The following is an 18,485-nucleotide window of genomic DNA, read 5'->3' as shown; positions in this document are numbered from 1 at the left end:
AGGAAAGGCTGGGTTTTATGCCAAGAATTTGAATCCCTGGTATATTTGTTAGGCAGCTTGCTCTTCTGTTCCCAGCTCTGTTCCTTTGGAGTGCTCTGTGTCCATGGGGACAGGAATTCCTGGAACTGGTGGGTAATTCTGCTGAGACTGGGTGCAGTGATTGACTTGTTGCTGTAGTCAGTGGAACACTGGCTTTTGGAGCAGTGTTTGTGGGTCTTACCGTGCTCTGTTAGCAGTAAAGAGATCCATGGATTGCTAAAGAAAAAGGTTCAGGGTGTGGGTTTTTTGTTTGCTTGTTTCTGGTCCTTGCACTTTCAAGTCCTCTGAATGCCAGCCCCTTAGGTCTGGGAATCTTAAAATATCAGCAAGTATTTCCAGTAGGTTTTCAAGCTTTTCCCTAGAGCTGCTGAGCTAGAAACAACATTACTTACTTATATTTTTCTTTTCCCCTTTATTCACCTCTAGATCCCCAAGGAAAGGATTCAAGAGCAGGGCAATACCATACACCTGTTATGGAGTGTTGAATAGACAGGGCTCTTCAGGGAAGGTGTGAAAGTCTCTGGCCCTCTTCTGTCTGAATGTTGGGCTTTTGCATCCAGCCGTGGCTCAAGCATGACAAATCCACTGCTGAGTGCTTTTGGAAGCACCACCCTGCCTGCTTTTCACATGCAATTCACTGCCAGGCAGCCAGCACTGAAGGGCATTTGGCAGGGTTCTGCTGAATGCCTTTGTTGGCCCAACATATTTCCACTGCTGCTCAGGACAAAGTAACAGACTGGCAGGATTGAATTTGCCCAATTGCCTCTATATATAGAAAGGGTAGACAAAACCAAAATGCAGCTGCTCCTAGTGGCATGAGAGAGGGACTGAGGGTGTGAACTGACCTGCTGGTATGCCCTCCTGGCCTGAGGGAAAGCTGAGCTGTTCTGCATCCCTGGTTCTGATAGATGGGTGCTGTCCCACAGGTAGAAGTTGGCTCTGTGTACCTTGAATAGTGTGATTGTTTCTTGCCTCTGGTGTTTTTATCTTGGGCAGGGTGTATCTGCTTGGAAAGCAGATTTCAATTTAAGTTTCAGCTTTCTAGACGAGGGAATTCAAGTGACATTTTTACTGTATTACAAACTTGAGTTGTTGTTTTTTTTTTTCCATGATTCTTAGAGAAGCACTGTTTATTGAAAGGAGAGGTGAGCAAAGTGGCTGAGGGTCCTAGTGTTTTATGAATTGTATGACAGCAAGAGAGCAATGGACAGGTTACTGGGAGCAGAACTGTGTGACTCAGTCAATTAATAATGAAATTACACGAAGCTGCAGTTGGTTTTACCAAATGAATAGTGATCCATGGCTGCCTGTGCTGGGCACTCATTGGAATGATTCTCTTCCCCTGGAATCTGCACCGGGGACCAGCCTTGAATCACAGGCTCAGGGACAGCCCAAGTGAGGTAGTGTGGTCTGGGTGGGGAGGAGCCTGGCATGGTCCTTGCAGAGCAAGTGGGAATGGTACTGGGACAGCAGAATGTGGAGGAACAGCATCCCTACAGGGACATCGCTTGAATTTGTACAAAGAGGAGGAAAACTTCATTGAGAACTTTGTTTCTATCCAAGCCAGTGCTTAGAAACCTTCTCTAATGAACTGGTCTTCCTATATGTGCTGCTTTGAATATACTCTCTCTTTATTGCCAGGAAAATTTCAACAAAACAGTGTTTGAAGTAGATCAGAGCTTCATTGTATTTGTGAAACAATTGAGCTGTTGCAACAGGAAATGACCAGAGCAAACAGCCAAGGCTTGTATCTCTCTGAAGTGAATGAGCCCTTCCCTCCCTGGGCTGCAGTTCTGCCCCTCCTTTTACTTTGTCTGTCAGGAATATTTGTCATCACTCTGGGCAATGTGGCCAGGCTGTTTGGTGCAGTGTGTATGCTTGCCTCCCTGAAGTTTGCCAATTATTAATCTAATTACATTCCAAGATCTGCCAGGGGAAGGTGTAAAATGGAATTTTCCTGAATCAAATTGAGTGGCAGCAGTTGGAAATTATGATGCAGTTTGACATCTGTCTAACAAGGTGCTCTGCTTTAATTTTCATGTTCTTTTGGTGTAGCTTCTGTTCATAAGGCTGTGTAAAAAACACTGTCCTGATGAATACTACACAAGTGTGTTGATACTATCAGCTTTTGAGACCACCCTTGCTTTCTTTTGAGGTTTTTTTACTGAGCTCTCAGTTATCCTTAATTTTCATCTTTAGCCAGAGGGAGTTAGGTGATGTTGAAACAGCATCTTATGTGGCTGCTTTTCCAGCCATACAGTAGTAGTGGTATTTTGATGGCCATCTGCAGATTGGCCTGTCTGATTTGCCATTTTAAGCATCTTAATTGACCTTAAATGCTTCTAATTTAGAAAGAGAAGTAGGTGCAAGGCTCAGGGGGTTTTTGAGCCTGCCCTGAACATCAGGAGAAGGTGCCTGCTGCCTCTTCATTCACACTTTCCTGCACACTCTGCTGCACTAATAATTGATTGCAGATGAATCCCTCTGATCTTCCTGCCCAGTTTATGTGCCTTCATGTCTGTGTCGTGCCAGCCAGCCTGCTCTGCCTTTAATAAAGCAACTTTGCTTAAGCAGAAAAGCTTGAGACACTAGGGTTAATTTACTGGCCTGTATTATTCATTGCATAAAAACAAGTGGTGAATTTATATTAGGGGATTTTTATGTGTCTGTGCTTGTCTACTGGTGATGTTATTTTTAACCTCAGCTGTAAACCTCTTGTTCCTAGCCCCCACCTTTTTTTTTAATCCCATCTTTCAGAATTTGGAATATTGTCATCAATATCCCCCACAGTTGTGTTTATTACTGCACAAATAAAATAGGAGCTATGGCTGGTGACCTTCTGGCTTCCTGGAACTAAAGTAGAAAATCCTAATTCAGTTGCTGTTTCTCCATGTTCCTAGCCTCTTCACAGATCCCTTGCCCATCAACAGGTTCTCTGCCCCTTTTCTAAATGCCCTGCAGCATTAATCCATGTTCTCAGCAGGATCTGCCATGCATCATTTGGGACTCCTCACGTATGCAATTATTTAGTCTTCTGGGTGAGGCGATCAGGCCAGCCCAAACCTGAGCATCAGATCCCACTGCAGTGAAGCTCAGCCTGTAGAAGGGCAGAGCAGGACAGAACCAGGTCAGGGACAAAAGGGCAGCAGGTTGAAATATTGTATTTTCACTGCAGGACAGGGCTACTTTTTCAGTCTAAAGCAAGCTGCATTGTCTGTGCTGGTCCACAATTAAAAAGTGCCTCTGCTCTTCAGAGCTACAGTAAAATAGAAATGCTAATCTCTTTCCTTCATTGTCAACTGCTTCATGTGCTGATTTCTTTCTCCCCTACAGGCCAGCAGCCCACAGGATCTCCGCCTCTTCTATGAGAAAAACAAGATGCTGATGCCCAAGTAAGAATTTTTCCAATGTCAATGTTTGTAGGCACTTGTTTACTCTGTGTTTACACCTGTCCTTGCATGCTCCTGGCTTGTCACTTGGGGAGGTGACTAAAATATTTGGCCTCCTGCCTTTCCCCATTCCTGAAGCCAGCAGTGATGTGTCCCAGGGAAAGTCCGACGTTAGCAGATAGCCAGGGCTGGGGTGTTCTGTCTCTCTGCAGACACTGTTCTCCTACGTTGCAAAAATTCAGTGTTGTTGGTGATTCCAAGAGCCAGCTAGAGGTCCTGTTCCACACATGGCATCCCTGAGGCTGAGAGCTTTGGGAGGAGCTGAAGGCAATTCTGGGATCGTGCGAGCAGCCAGGCTGCAGCCTCTGCTGTAACCTGCCCTACCTGACTGCAGATCACATTCCCATTTCTCACGTGTCAGGGCAGCAACTGCTTGTGTCCATCCTGCTCTGGGGGAAATACTATAACCTCCCTGGAAATGGACACTGCTGCTGTTTCCAGGGGGAAGAGAACTTGCCCTCATCCCAAAGGGGTGTATGTTACCTCTGCTCAGTGCTGTGATTTGTCAGGGTATTTTGGTTTTGTTGCTGTGCTCTTACTGTTTCATTTCTGAGCTCTGAAAGCAGGAGCTCATGATGGCTCTGAAAACTTCAAACTGGTACAAAGACAGGACTGAAGTTACAGATTATATATCTAAAATCTAGATGGCCTTTTTTAACCAGAAAGCTAGCTCCCAGTTGGCAGAGGAAGTTCTATATATGCAGGAAGTTCACTGGGTTGCTGTATATGGATTTTTCTTTTCCCTTATCAGTTCAGACAGCTCCAAGAGATAACTGTAAGGAACTGTCAAGAAGCTGGAGCTCTTATCAATGACTTGTGATATGCAGTTAATTTCCCTTTAATTACTTCCTTTTTTGATTTGGGGAGAAGGCACAGATTTCTACCAGGATTACCTCTGGGGCACCTGGACTGAACCAGAGGGCCTGATGGAGTAAAACACCTGAAAAGAAACAATTTAAAGCAAAAATGTGACTGCATAGTTGAAGCCTGTCTTTGTGAGCAGAAAGTAGAGCTTCTGTTTTTCCTACACAGCCCAAAACATGGCTGCTCACCTTTGAGGTACCTCCTCTTACTAAATGAGAAATTAATCCATAAAACTGAGTTTTCTCGTGTCAATCCCAGTGCCCTGCTGTTATTTGGCACATGGTGCAGGGAAGGGCAGAAATTGAACTCAGCTGTAAGAGGAGAGCATGTCTGTTCTTGTAGGGATTAGTCCTTTGAGTCCTTCAGTCTGCATTTGCCATTTTCACTTATTTGCAATTTTGATCTACCGAATTCTTCCAAAATTCAGATCCAAGCTGATTGTTTTTCTCACTGTGGAAGTCAGATCTGAGCTGGCCGTTGTGTAAATGGCAATTACCTCTTTCCAAAGTCGGTTTCTCTCTTTAGCATGGGCAATCTGTGCTATTCCCGAGTAAACATGAATAAACTCCTTGAGTGCCCTGCCAGCACAGGATGAAACACAAAACTACTCCAGAGACCTCCTTCTCAGACTGCAGCAGTGACAGGATTTGGTTTCATTTTCCTTGGGACTATGCAGGCTGGCACACACTTCCTTTCCATGGCCAGGGAAAGTGTTTTGGCTTGGGAATGGCGTGGGGAAGCAGTCCCTGGCTGCACTGCTGCTGCTGGCAGGTGAGGAGATGCTGTTCTGAGCATTCTGGGAGCCCGTGGCAGCAGAAGCCCGAAGACTTCACAATTTTCATAGTGCTAATCTAAATCATTAACATTCATTGTGCTGGTTTGCATAGCAAAGTACATCCAGGTCATGGGGGCAAGGAGGCAGATTTGTTGCTTATGTTTAAAAAGATGGTCCTAGAAAATAATACTGAAGGGTAGCAGAGCTTGATGCTTTGGACATGGGAGGTAAGAGGAGACACAGGCTGTTAATCTGCACCCTCTTCACCTGTCTCCTGCCATCTGAAGTCCATGAGTTGATGTGCCTGTTTATTTGCTTTAAAACCAAGGTTAAAGTCATAGCTGGGAAATGGACTCATTTTGAATGAGAGCTTTATGTGTCACAGATAAATTAATGATGATAACACTGCAGGGCTGCAGGACTCCAGCACTAATGCATTTTTCAGGAGGCTGCTTGCTGTGGTATGTTTGGGTTATTCCATTACACAGTGTGCTTCCAAGGGATTCCTCCTTTGGTGGGAGGCTCAATTTTAGTCTGAGACCATCTGCATCCCTTCCAGAGTCCTGGTGGGCTCCTCCTGTGTCAACCTGAGAAGGTGCACAAAACCATTCTAACAATAGGGATGGAAAACCATCTCCTCCATTACACACAAGGATGAGGGATACTTGTCATCATTCTCTGATCTTGGCATCACTGGGTTCAATTCCTGCCCCAGGAAGACCCAGGGCTTCACAGAGAAATAACTGCGTGGTACTGAAATGTGTAAACATGTACCTTGCCTTCCATCTCCTGTTTCTCTGAACAGGAGTCTGGTGCTAGCTAGCACTGTTTTTTCCCCCTCACTGTTTTTGAGCTAGCTTCTGTTTTACCCCTGTCTGTGGTAGGGTGTGTTGGTGGAGATGATAAAGGAAGGGTTTTTTCCTCCCAGCATTGGTCAGACTTGGCCTCAGGGCAGTGACTGATGCCAGAGCCACTGAGAGCTAAAATTACTGTGCTGGGCACACATGTCATTACCTCAGCTGACCCAGCATGGGGAGAGGGGAAAGCCTGGCAGAGTGTGGGGGCCATGCTGGGAAGAGCCATGATAAACAGAATTAATACTGAGGGGAGCTGCAGCCACCCACGCTTCTCTAGGAGAGCTCTGCCCCACCCAAAGCCCCCAGCAGCACTTCTGGGGGTGGAGGGAAGTCAACAGAGCTGAATCCACTTATGCAAGAGCTGAACTCTGCTTTCCTTGCCTTAATCCATTCATTTATTCCCTGCATTTTTCAATCTACGGGGGTTATGAAGAGCTGCCCTGGCCTCTCCTCCATCTGCTTGTGGGATGAGGGAGAGCACAGTGCTTTACCAGCTCTTTTGTGCTTCAAAGGCTGTTGAAAAGAATATTTTCTTCCTAACTATGCTGAAAAGTGAGGTAATAACTGCACAAATTTTAGCTTGCTTAGGTGGCAGTTGCTCACATCTTAGTGGCCTTTGATTAATCTATGCTGTATGTCAAGGAAGCAAATAGAAAAAGGTTACTTGTTAGTCTTACATAAGCTGCACTGAAAAATAAGTGCCTTAATAAAATGATAGTAATTGGTGATACATTTCACCACTAGTGTCTTAATTGGAAGCTTCCCCTTGGAAGTTGCTTTGTTCTAGTGATCTTATTCCCATTAGAGCAAGTAGGAGTGATTTTATTTATTATGTGTGAAATACTGCAAGTGGAATGGGCTTAGCTGAGCCCCAGGGGATGACACTTGTTTAGGGAAGGATCTGCAGGTGCTCATGGGAGAGGCCGCTGAAGCAAAAATAGGTGTAGCCTGACCAATGGCAGTAGGGAGTGAAAGCCAGAGACTCAAAATAAAGACATTTCTGATCAGCCTCCCTCCAGTGAGCTCCTGGTGTTCCTGGCCCAGCAGGCATGGAGTGAGTTTGCATTTGCCAGTTGCCTTCCTGAATATGTAAAAGCAGTTTAAGTAGACCACAAGTCTCTTATTTTGCTTTGTTTCCAATCCTAGCATCCCCAGGGAGACATCAAGCCACCTGAGGCAGCTCCTGCTGGGCCTCCTGCAGCGTAACCATAAGGACCGCATGGATTTTGGTAAGGCCTCCTTCCAGTTTGAGTTCTGCTGCCTGTCCCTGTGTCTTTTGGCACTGCACAAGCCTCTCTGCTTTTGGCTGGTGCTAGGAGAAGCATCCACACACCTGGATTTTACTTGTGCCTGGAGGGTTGTATAATCTTGGGGATTTTAGTTTATGTGCTGGTAAGATCAGTGCTGATTCCAGTACAATTTTGTAAACCAAGGAGACTTGGCACACTTTCAGCATATGTTTATTACTTGCATTCCCTGTCCTGGCCTCTGCTTTTATAATCTCTCTGAGCTGTGGTTAAATGTGCTACTAGATAAAATGTGTCTTGTGTATATGTGCTTTTCTGTCACAGTTTCTTCCCAGAGCTGCAAGCTGCACTCATTTACTGAACAATGCAGTCACTAGCCTCTGTTTCTCAGGGTTTGCTGTGATAATCTGAGCCAGGAGATGCTTCTGCTTGCAGACTCTTCTCTCCTTCAGTTTGTGGGGAAGGAAGCCTTGGTCCTTCTCAGGCCTTAAGCTCTCCAAGCCTTTATCTCAGTCTCCTGACATGGCTGACATGAAGATTCCCTCTTTTGTCTTAATTCCTTCCAAACTGAGATCAGTGATTGTGAGCCCAGTGATTCTGACTTGGCAGCATCTTCCAGATGTGTTTTAGCTGAGCTCAAAGGTCTGAAGAACCTTCTAGAAAAGCGATGCCCTAGAGGAAACTAGACAGAGGTGGAGCCTTTCCTTGAATCACTGAAAGGACCAGGTCATCTAAAAGCAAATACATCCTGTGTGTGCTCAGGATGCTGCTTTTTAGTCAGACTTGGGTAAAAGAGGTTGATATTTCTGGGGTTTGAGGTTTGGTTTTCTGTTGGGTTTTTGTTTGTTTATCTGCTCAGGAAGGTTTGTTTCCCCCATGGGCAGCACATACTACGTGATGAATTGTTTTGCACCCTCTGTTATTCTTTTGGATTAGAGATACCAGGAAAGCCTTTCTGGGTATGGTCAGCTTGATAAGCAACTGTGGATTACCTGAGGTTGATCATAGTTACCCAGTGATGAATGCCAAGGACTGGTTACTGGAGTGTAGAAGTGAGAGAATGAGCTTTTTGAAAAGCGAGTTGTTGAAGCTCATGACAGATTCCTGATAGAATCACCTGGCAGGGTTATTCCCTACAGATTTTATCTGGCCTGTGGATCTCCACCTCTTCTCTCATGCTGCTGTGCATTTCAAAAGAAGGTGTCTTTAAGGTTCTTGGTTCCCTGCTGTCAGAAATTGTCTGGCAAACCTTTTTAGCCCGTATAAGCTGGTTTTGTACCTCTTGGTACTGAGTAGAGTGCATGGGTCTGTGTCTAACACTTGGAATTTTGAGCTAGTAGCTTTTGATATCACTCTGGACAGCAGTTACAGCACATCTTGCAGTATTGAGATTTTTCCTGTCCTTAATCACATTTTTATCAATAAATTGGTATGTCCCCAGAGGAGAGGGTTTCCTGCTGTTCCTTGTTCCCTGAGACCCTCTGCCTGGAGAGGTCACAGTGACCTCCACAGGACTTCCCAAGAGCTCAAGTGAGTCACACAACAGCAACTCATCAGCTTGAAACTTCATATACTTGTTGTGTGTCCCAGCTGCTGTTCTGCCAGGAACTGATGCTCTCTGCAATCTCAAGATTATCTAAAGGAAAACCAGGAGGGTTTCAAGTTGCAAGTTTCCTGCTGATGATTAGAAGCTGGGTTGTTTGAATTTTGCTTTGCAAGCACAGCTAATAAGCAGTTTGGAGCAAGGAGGGGGGAAAACTGAAAGAAAACATAATTTCCACACCCCCTCAGTTGAGTCAACTTGGCTGAGGGATGGTACCCTCCTCTAGTGCAGCAGGCTGAAAAAGAAACAGGAAACCCCAGCAGCTGAGCAGCTCCCACAGGATGGGGATGTTCTCCATCCACAACAGATCTAATCTGTGAGATGCCAGCTTTCCCTGCCAAAGATTTCCATTCCTTGTCTTGGGCTAAGCTCCAGACCACTGCACTGTGGCTGCAGGACCCTGGCACAGCAGTAGCAAGGAGAGGCTGGGGGGACAGAGATTGTTGAAGATTAAAAAGCAGATAAACAAAAAACCCAATGACTGTTCTGGAAAGCTCAGTCACCAAAGAGGAGCTGTTTACAGAAGAAGTTTGTAGACCTTGGGTGTTGCAACAGGAAATCCATTCTGGGAAAGAAGCTGAAGCTCAGTAATCAGCGTTGATCCATGGCTGACACTCCCAAAAGACTGAGTTGCTGATTGTGATAGGAGAGGGCTCTGGCACAGAGCTGCAGTGAATCAGAGATGAAGGAGCTGGGAGAAGTGGCTACTTGTGAGGACAGGCAAACACACAGAGAGTGTTCAGCAAGCCAGAACAGAAGCTTTTCTTGGCCTGGATCTGTAGAATGAATTCCCATAGTGAGGGGAGGAAGCAGCAATGAAAGGGAGGGAGTTCTGCGCTGTGGTTCTGGGGTGGCCCATTAAAATGCATTTCTGCCCTCAGTGCGTGATGGATTTGAGCCTGTGTGTCATGGAAGAGCACTTAGTGGAAGTTTTTGTCCATCATTCCTGTTCTGTGGAGTGAGTGGCAGTGCAGTGTGATAAATATAGCTGCCCTGGATCCCTACATTTAGGGTGATTCACCATCCTGATCAGCCAGGGATCCAGTTAATTTCCCATCCTTTTATTATGAGCAGTTCCTGCATCGGGTCTCCAGCCTGTAGTCTTGACCACTTCTATATGCAACCAGAGTCAGTCAGCTTCCATTGTTGCATGGAAAAATCACTGTATAACACAGTAACTTCCTGTGTTTTATCTGCTTTGTAAACTTCTTACAGGCATTTTCTTTCACTGAGTTATTGTTCTTGATTTTTTTCAGATGAATTTTTCCATCACCCATTCTTGGATGCAAGTGCCTCTATGAAAAAATGTAAGTATTGCGTTTTTGATTACAACTCTTTCTGAACCATGGCCTGACTTCCTTTGCTGTTAGTTCAAAAGGAAAGAAAAATACTGCTTTATGTTTCCTTAGTTATTTAGGCAGGGATTCAGTGTTTCTTACTGTGTCATGTCCAGATTTTGCCATCAAAATGTATTTAATTTTACTGAGTTATCTTCAAAGGGGTGATTGGGGGATATTTAAAAGCCTAAAGTAGAAGCAAATATAGTTGTGAAATGTATTCAGCTGCTTTGTGTGAAGTGCTTGGCCAGTGGGATTCTTGTAGGTACACAGGATTGGGCATCATGGTCTTGCTTTTCATCCTCTTCCTGTAGGACCATTCAGGCTAGTGAATGGTGCAAACTGGCACTCCTGGCCCTGCTTGCCAGGTTGGCTGTGCAACAGCCAGATTTTGTGGCTACCAAATCTTGTTTCATCATTTACATCGATTTTCTTGATATATCTTGTTTTAGAAAGGTTACATTTATTACTCTGTGGGAGCTGGCCAAAACAAAGACAGATTTCTATTGCAAGTTCTCTCTTCCTCCTTTTGAGTCAAAACTTTGGAAAAGTTGCAGCCACGTGTATTATGGTTCAGAGGTTTGTTTTCAGTGGAAAACAATTCAGAGTTGTTTCTAGTGCATGGGGCATCATAGTTCTCTGGCCAGGAGACTTGGGTTAGTGGAATTGTGTATGGTTGTCTTCTCTGGAGGGATTCTCCAGGACATTTAATCTCCTGAGTAAATACAGCACCAAGAATCTTCATCAGTAACTAATTTGGGCTGTCCAGTGCAAAATCTTGGAGGAAACACGTCCAGCACAAACTCAATTTCTCTCTTGGGTGTGTGCTATGCGTAGACACACCTTGTCTGATATCCACATCACTCTCTTGCTTTCCTGCTGCCAGAGCAGGACTTCTGAGCTGTCCCTGATGAGATTTTACCTGTGCACTCAGGTGATCGTCCTGCGGGCAAGAAAAGACGCTTCTGGTTTAGGGGAGCTTTCAAAGCAGCCAGGGCCCTGAACCCACCTGTGCCAGCAGGATGTGGGGCCAGCCCTGGAACACAGGGCAGGAAAGGACCCTGGCCCTACAGGGCTGCTCCTAAGCCAGCCCAGCTCCTGGCACCTGCTGTCCTGCAGCTGTGTGGGGAAAAACCTTTGGAGTCTGATCCCCCTGTGGGCAGAAGATCTCCCCCTCAGGATGTTCTTGCATGCCCACCAGCTCATCTCCTGCCTCCAGCTGTCCCACTGCTTCACTGGCCAGGGGAGCAGAAGACCCCAGAAAAACAGGAGAGGGTTCTCCTGACTTGGCCTCGGTTTCCAACTTGTGCACACCTGCCATGCAGGAATCAGAGGTGCCATTATGAGCAGGAGGCTGTAGCTCAGCCTTTGCCCCCAGCTGCACCAAGGTTAATGGTGTGGGGTCAAGGACCAAGAAAAAAAGCACCTTTACAGGCTGATAAGGCCTATGCAAACTCCAGACCTCTCTGTCACCCTGTTGATCCTCGCCTCCGGACGTATATCCACAGCCTGGAGTCCTCTCCAGGCAGGAGAGACTGCTACTGGTTTTGAAGACATGGGAGAAATATCAACCCATTGGTGGAGATGTTGAAGCTATTGTGCACAGAAGTCTGCTAGTGGAGGAGGGAGTTCTTGTAGTCTGCTCTGAGGTCTCTGCTACTGCCAAATGCCTGTGATGGATCAGAGCCCCTGGGACATGTGCTGAAGAGCCTGGAGGAGAAAGGCTGCTTGTGGTCTTTTTGATTTCTGATAGGAGAGAGGAGAGTCAGTGTATCAGCAAGGGTTGGGTTATGGTGATCTAGATACGAAAAACCCACATGAGATTTGTGAAATGCTGTCTAGCATGGCAGTGGGCTCGACCCTTGCACTGCTGTAGCTGAAGTGTGTCTTGGCAAGGCTGCAGTTCTCAGGGGATGGCTCCCCTGAGTCTGTGTGCAGAGCTAGGGTGAGTCCAAAACCTTGCTGTGCATCTTCATCTCAACATATGGCTCAGCATCACGGGTGTAGGAAATATCAAAGAGAAGAGCTGCACCTGAACCATGCTGGTTGTGCTCAGACTGAATTAGAGCCCTCATGCCTGCAGTGGAGTGCGAGGAAGGAACAGTGTGCCTTTGTTCTTGCTCTCCTTGAGAGCTGATCATTAGCTACCACTAAGTCATTCACATCTGAGATTTTTTTAAATATAATGGAACTTTGGAATTCTGGAAAACTGATGAGTCCTCAAATATAGATCATTCTGCAGGTGAATAATTTTGAAGCTGCTAAGGCAGGGGGATCCCCCTTGTTGAAATACATTTGCATGTTTTTTGAGATGCTTTGGCAAAATCAACATTTCTTTCAAGAGTCTTTCAATAAGACATTTCTGACAAGCACCTCTTCTTAACTGCTGTTTTGAGGGATGGTTGTTTTCATGTCCCTCCTCTCATCTCCCTCCCTGGAGACTGGGTTCAAGGCCCTTGGGCTTAACTAAGATGCTGTACTTTTTGTTTGTTTGTTTGTTTATAATTTATTTTGTATTGTGGGTTTTGTACCTGTGACTAAGCATGTACTTTAGATGTGTAAAAATTGATTAATAAAGTTTTAAAATGCTCTGTCTAGTCAGACTGTCGTCTGTCTGTAGCCAGGTCTGATCAGCATATGGTATGGGGCTGTGTGTTACAGTAATAACACATGAGAAGGCATAATTAGATGCTTGTGCAAGTCTTCTCTCAGTAAACACATTGTAATTGGTACCCGTGCAGAATATTTTGGAGGTTTTTCTGCTCCTGCCTTTAATGAATGAGATGCTGCTGCCTCCTTGACTCTGAGTTTAGAGAGCATGAAAGGTGAGCACTTACGGTTCAGAAGTGCATGGGTGCTTTACTGTCTGAAATACCTGTCAGGCCTTAGCTTGACTTTTGCCATCTTTTTAATCTTATTGTACATAAAATACTCAGATGAAAACTAGCAAAACATCCCCCTGACTTTTGCATACAAAAGATTTTAATGCTGCAGACTTTTAAACTCTAAAAAACAGCTTATTTGGACAAGTCCTTTCAGATTTTGCACTCACACTTTATTGCCTTGTCAGAGATTGCAATTAAAGAACTTTTTTATGAGCGGTTTTAATTGAATCAGGATAATCAGAAAAGTGCATCTCTCCAGTGTATAACTCAGATTCCTAATAAAGCTTTTCTATAAAACTTGAGGGTTGGCTATTTTTTAAGACAACTGAGCCCCTGCTAGGATGATGTGTCAGAAGTTATTTTGACAAGTATAGGATCCAGTATCAGGATCCACACAGCTGGATCACAGGCTTGCCTTCATGGCTCCCAGCTCTCCCATTTTGAAACCAGTTGGCATTGGTTACACAATGTGCAGGATGACTGTTCTGTTGCTGGAGCAAGTTGGAGAGGACAATTATGAAAACAGACTTATTTACATTACAATTACAATCCAGCAATTTCTGGATTTGGGTGGGAGCCTAGAATTCATGTTAACATTCCCCACATTCAGACTCAACTAAGAACATGATGAGCCAAGTGTTTGCATCCTTTTTAATTTTGAACTGGGAGTGCCTGGGTGTGTGGAAGAGATGGAAGCAGGCGTCTTTCTTTCAACCTGGCCTACATGGTTGACACCAAAAAATGCCCCAGCAGGGATGTGGAGGTCAGAGGGGGTTTGTCAGAGCCAAACCTCATGGTTCTACATGCATCAAAGTCTGTTTGTAGTGTCAGGACCTTCTGAGTTGGAGCTCACAGCATTACAGTGTGAATTTGGGGAGTTCAAAGGGATTTAAATAAGAAGAGTGGTTAATAGAGGCTGTATCTAAAGGAGTGCTTCATGCAGCTGAGTTTGAGTTTCAGATGATAATGGCAAAGTCTGCCAGCTTGTCTTCCCTCCTGATTAATGAAAAGCTATCTGGAGCAAATAGTCAAAAATAGAAGTGTTTCATTTCTAGCCAGGTTTAAATCAATAATCACCAAAATAGGCTGGAGGGGACCTTGTGAGAGGGCTGGAATGACTAACAAAAATGCTAATTCCAGGAAAAATGAATGCTGATGCAAGTCTTGCATCAGGCATGTGTGGATACAGTAGAGAAATCACTTATCTTATTTTAAAAGCACCCTTCCATAATAGGAAGGGCTGTCTATACATGGGTGAATTGTTCTGTAGCACCTGGCAGGATAAATAAGAGGGGAAGACCTTTTTTTCCCTCCTTTTTAGTATTAAATCCATAGGAAGGTCCTAGGGATTGCTCTGCAGGCTCTGTGGGAAGACTGTGGAGATCAAAAGCAGTGTGATAGAGGCAGGACAGAGCTCTTCATTTTACAGACAAGTTCTCAGGGCTCTGTGTGTGTTCCCTGAGCATGGAGAGGGAAGGCAGCTGTGCTGGATGTGGACAGAATGGCTCTCCATGCCAAGCCCCTGACTGACCTCCCAGAACACCCATCCTCAGGATACCTCCATCCCTGCTGCTGTACAGGAGCCAGGGCAGTGTCTTACAGCAGCACAGCCCACCAAGGGCACTAAATCTGGTGCAGGGTAGATGCAGAAGCTAAAAAGTGTGTCTAGCCCCCTGCTGCCATCCTGCTGTGGGTTCCTACTTGTTAATGTTGGCAAAGACTGGAGGAGATCACTGTGACCCTGCTTAAACTGTTTCAGTGGTCACTTACTTACATTAAAATATATATTTTTAGTCTACACTGCTTTGCCTTCTCTTTCCTGTTATTGGATCTTGTTACATCTCTCTCAGACTGAGGAATTCAGTGTTTCAGTGATTGCTTTCTCTGTGATACAAGACTCTGGTCCAGTCATCCTTTAACCTTCTTTGATAGTCTGCATGGAAAGATTGCCTAAAGCCTTTTATTAAAAGGCATATTTTCCCATTCTTTTATCATTAGAGCACTGTTTCAACAGTTAATTGCTGAGAAATGGACTTTTATTTTTCTAGCCTGTCAAATAGAGCAAGTACTTTGTAGTATCTAATGGGATTAATGACAGAGGTAGTTTTACTTCAGACAGAAACATTCCTCTTCTAGGTGTTATTAATCTCCCTTGTATTAGGTATGGAGTCATTAGCACAGGTACTATAAAGGTAGAAATTTGATAGAAGGTGCTAATTCTCTGCCAGCTTAATGGAAGAGCAGTAAAGTGTTCCTCTCCTCAAATAAACGTTGTCTCTGATCTCTATCTTAAGTCATTCAAATACCAAAATGGTTTCAGTGTCAAATCTGACTTCAGGCTGCCTTGAAGTGGAGATTTTGGGCTCTTCTGTGCTGTTCAGTCTTGTGCAGGTGAACTGGGGAATTTGAACCACTAACTGCTTCAAAGTCCTTTGAAGAGCCATTGTTACCTTTGACTGTCTCCCTGCTTGGCTGAGCTGAGCTCTTCTGTTATTTACTGAACCTCACTTGCATAAGTCACTGGAGTTAAATATTCTTTTCTCCTCTGATGCCTTAATTATCTTTTCTGCCTGAAGGTCAGTGCTAACCAGGCCTTTCAGTGTAAGCTTTAGGCCTTGTGTGGGTTACAAAGGCCAGTGCAAGAAAGAAGCGAATAAAATTGGCAGTTCCTCTACTGAACAATAAAACATAAAAGGGAGGGACACAGGGATGGCCTGTGCCATGAAAACTATTTCTGCGCAAAGATGCTGAATGACCAAAACATGTTTAACTTGTTGAAGTGACCAAGTTGAGCTATGGGAAGCAATGCACTATTTCCTAGAGGAAACACCCTTTAAGGATTTTTGTTGGGTTTTGGGTTTTTGCTCAGAGCACATGGCCTGGAATGCCCGAGTGGCTGTTTGGACAGCAAACACATAGGCTTTGAGTAGGCATGTGTTTAACTTGGCACACATCTCCCAATATTTGATGTATGTGTGCCAAGCCATGAGGTCTCATGAGGAAAAATCTGTCAGGGTATGGTCTAGCTCCTGGCTTCTGCCCCAGACACGAGCAACTCTGTTCACTTTTCTGTTTCTCTTTCCCTGCATTTGCAAAGATGTTTTGGAGGCTCTTTAGAGCAAAAACTATCTTGCTGCTTGGATAGGTCAGTGGTTGAGTGGGCATCTGATCTTGGTCAGGAGTTCTCAGACCTGTGAGAGTGTGCACGGAGGAGTGGATGCATGTGAATCACATAATTGAACAGAATGCTGATTTTCTTTTGTTCTCCTTTAATTGACCACATATGATACATGAGACACATGATGGTGCATGAGATAAATCTGATGGGAAAAGATGAAGAAGACTTTTTATTATTGCTTGATCTTGGTTTAACCACTTATTCTGGTTTTTGTCTTTTGCTGGTTTTAGCTGCTTCCGTGCCAATGCCTTCTTATCCCAGTTCTGGCTCTGGTAGTTCCTCTAGCAGCTCATCCACTTCCCACCTGGCATCACCTCCTGTAAGTACAGCTCAGAGGCTGCACTCTTTGTGTTAATGGTTTTCCTGCTTGTGTGTTTGAAATGAGGTCTCTGCTTTAGTGCTCTCCTGGTGTGAGTCACTGTGGTTCTGGCTGGGCTTGGAGCAGTGTTCTCTCCAGTTCAGAGTTTGGATCCTGAAAGTTGGCTTACTTTCCCCAAGACATGTTTCAGTGTGCCATTGCCTGTTGGATGAGAAGCCATTATGAAAGAAGTTGGTATGAGCAACACCAGCTTGTCTTGGCAGAGATGGAAAGCTCCTTGGAAGCCAAACCATTTGTTAATTCAGGGTGTAGCTCTGTTTCCTTGGCTGCACATTCTGTATGTTCAAGCAAAGTCTCTGCAGCCTGACAGTACATCCACCTTCTGACCAGCATGTCCAGGCACCACAGAGGGACATTCTGCAAAACTATTTGCTCAGACCAGACCTGCCACAGTCCAGTGGTCTCATGAAAGATGATCTGAACTGATGGGTTTTCTCTCTGGTCACCCAAAATGGTGAGAATTTTTCTGGAGGGCAGAATATTTAAGTGACCGGTGAAGTGACATTCCTCCAGCTCGCTGAACTGAAGGGTTGTTTTTGAAGGCTCTTGGTGAAAGCTGCCTTTGACTTTGAACTCAGGAATGCTGGTGGTTTGATTGGTAAGGGAAGGGAGAAGGATGGGACTTTTTCTTCCCTGGCATGACTGGTTTTTTGCTCTGTTCTCTGTTTCCCTGGGCCAGAGTATCTCATGGGAAAGACTGAGGGGCACGAGCAGAAGTTGATGTAGATGCTCATGATGTGATCTAGACAGAGAAGACAGGTCTGCTCCCCTCTGAATGTTTCATAACTGTGTCCCTGAGAGCTTCCTCCCTGCAGCCTGAAGTAGAGGGTGGTTGGCTGAGGCCCTCCTGGCCATAAGACTCCAGGAATGAGCAGATGGTGTGAAAAGCAGACTCACTCTCCTGAGCTTTCCTGGTCTGGAAGCTTAAGGATGGTACAGAATCACTGCCAGACTGGGAAGGGGTCCCATGTTATTGGTTTACTCCACCTCTCCTGCTCTGCCTTTGGAGGTTTTGCTGATGGAGGTGTGCTGGCTCAGTCTGGGGAAAATGCCATGTCTGCAGGGCACAGTTCACAGATTGAGTGGAAAAGAGACAACTTTGACAGCTGGAAAATTCCTTCTGCCTCTATGTCCTGTGTGTGCAGAGAGAGGGAGTCCCCACTGGTGCAGCAGGAGAGTTTCTGCAGGGTGAGCAAGGTCTTAATGAAGCCCAAGTGAAAGCTGCTTCAAGTCTTTCTCAGCCTGGAAATGCATTAGGATAAAGACTGTGATCTGCTCCATGGGCAGTTCAGCTGCCTTAAAGCTTTCTTAAACCATCCAGCCTCCTCCATCTGTCTGCAATGGGAGGGGATTTTGGGGCTGTTCATCATTTAGCTGAAGGAAGCAGGAAAATGGGACTTTTTAGGGACTGTCCTGCCTCTGACAGCTGCGAGCTGTTTATCTGCTGAAAGTTTAATCTCTCTTGGGCCTTTCTTTAGCTCCTTAGCAGCAGTACAGCAAAACAGGGTGGTCTTGGAAGTTCAGGAACACTTATCTCTGTGTTACCAAGTGCTGCAAAAGCACAAATAGAGACCAGATGGTTCTGTGTTTAAGAAAAAAAAACAGAAAAAATGTAACCCTAAAGAACAACCAAAAGGATCTCTGAAAGCTCCTCTCGTGTTCCCAGCCATAGTAAAGTGAGTTGGTGGAAAATGTGTGGTTGATCCAGAAAACCTCAGCAGAAGGATGCAATACCTTGAGTGAATTTTTCTTATCTGTAGAGCATCAGACACACTGGAAATATGTTTTGTGTAACAAAAGATGCACTGTTCTGACAGGGGCATAAAAGGCTGTTCCTTTTCAGCAAAATGAACAGCTGCTTCTGGCAAACCA

General features: G+C 45.1%; 1 protein-coding gene across 5 annotated transcripts in view; it reads left to right on the top strand.

Moving 5' to 3' along the window:
- The window catches only part of ULK1 (unc-51 like autophagy activating kinase 1), a 74,685-nt gene that overhangs the window by 30,318 nt on the left and 25,882 nt on the right, over positions 1 to 18,485 (top strand). For all 5 annotated transcript variants that reach the window (XM_085593155.1, XM_085593156.1, XM_021544458.4 and 2 more), the window contains 4 exons: positions 3,373 to 3,431; positions 7,131 to 7,213; positions 10,091 to 10,141; positions 16,465 to 16,553. In XM_085593155.1, the coding sequence (XP_085449281.1) occupies positions 3,373 to 3,431; positions 7,131 to 7,213; positions 10,091 to 10,141; positions 16,465 to 16,553 (282 nt within the window). The remainder of the gene's footprint in view (positions 1 to 3,372; positions 3,432 to 7,130; positions 7,214 to 10,090; positions 10,142 to 16,464; positions 16,554 to 18,485) is intronic.

Source organism: Lonchura striata, chromosome 15 (assembly GCF_050655825.1).
Source record: "Lonchura striata isolate lonStrDom1 chromosome 15, ASM5065582v1, whole genome shotgun sequence".
Lineage (NCBI taxonomy): Eukaryota > Metazoa > Chordata > Aves > Passeriformes > Estrildidae > Lonchura > Lonchura striata.
This window is presented reverse-complemented; position numbering and strand designations above follow the sequence as displayed.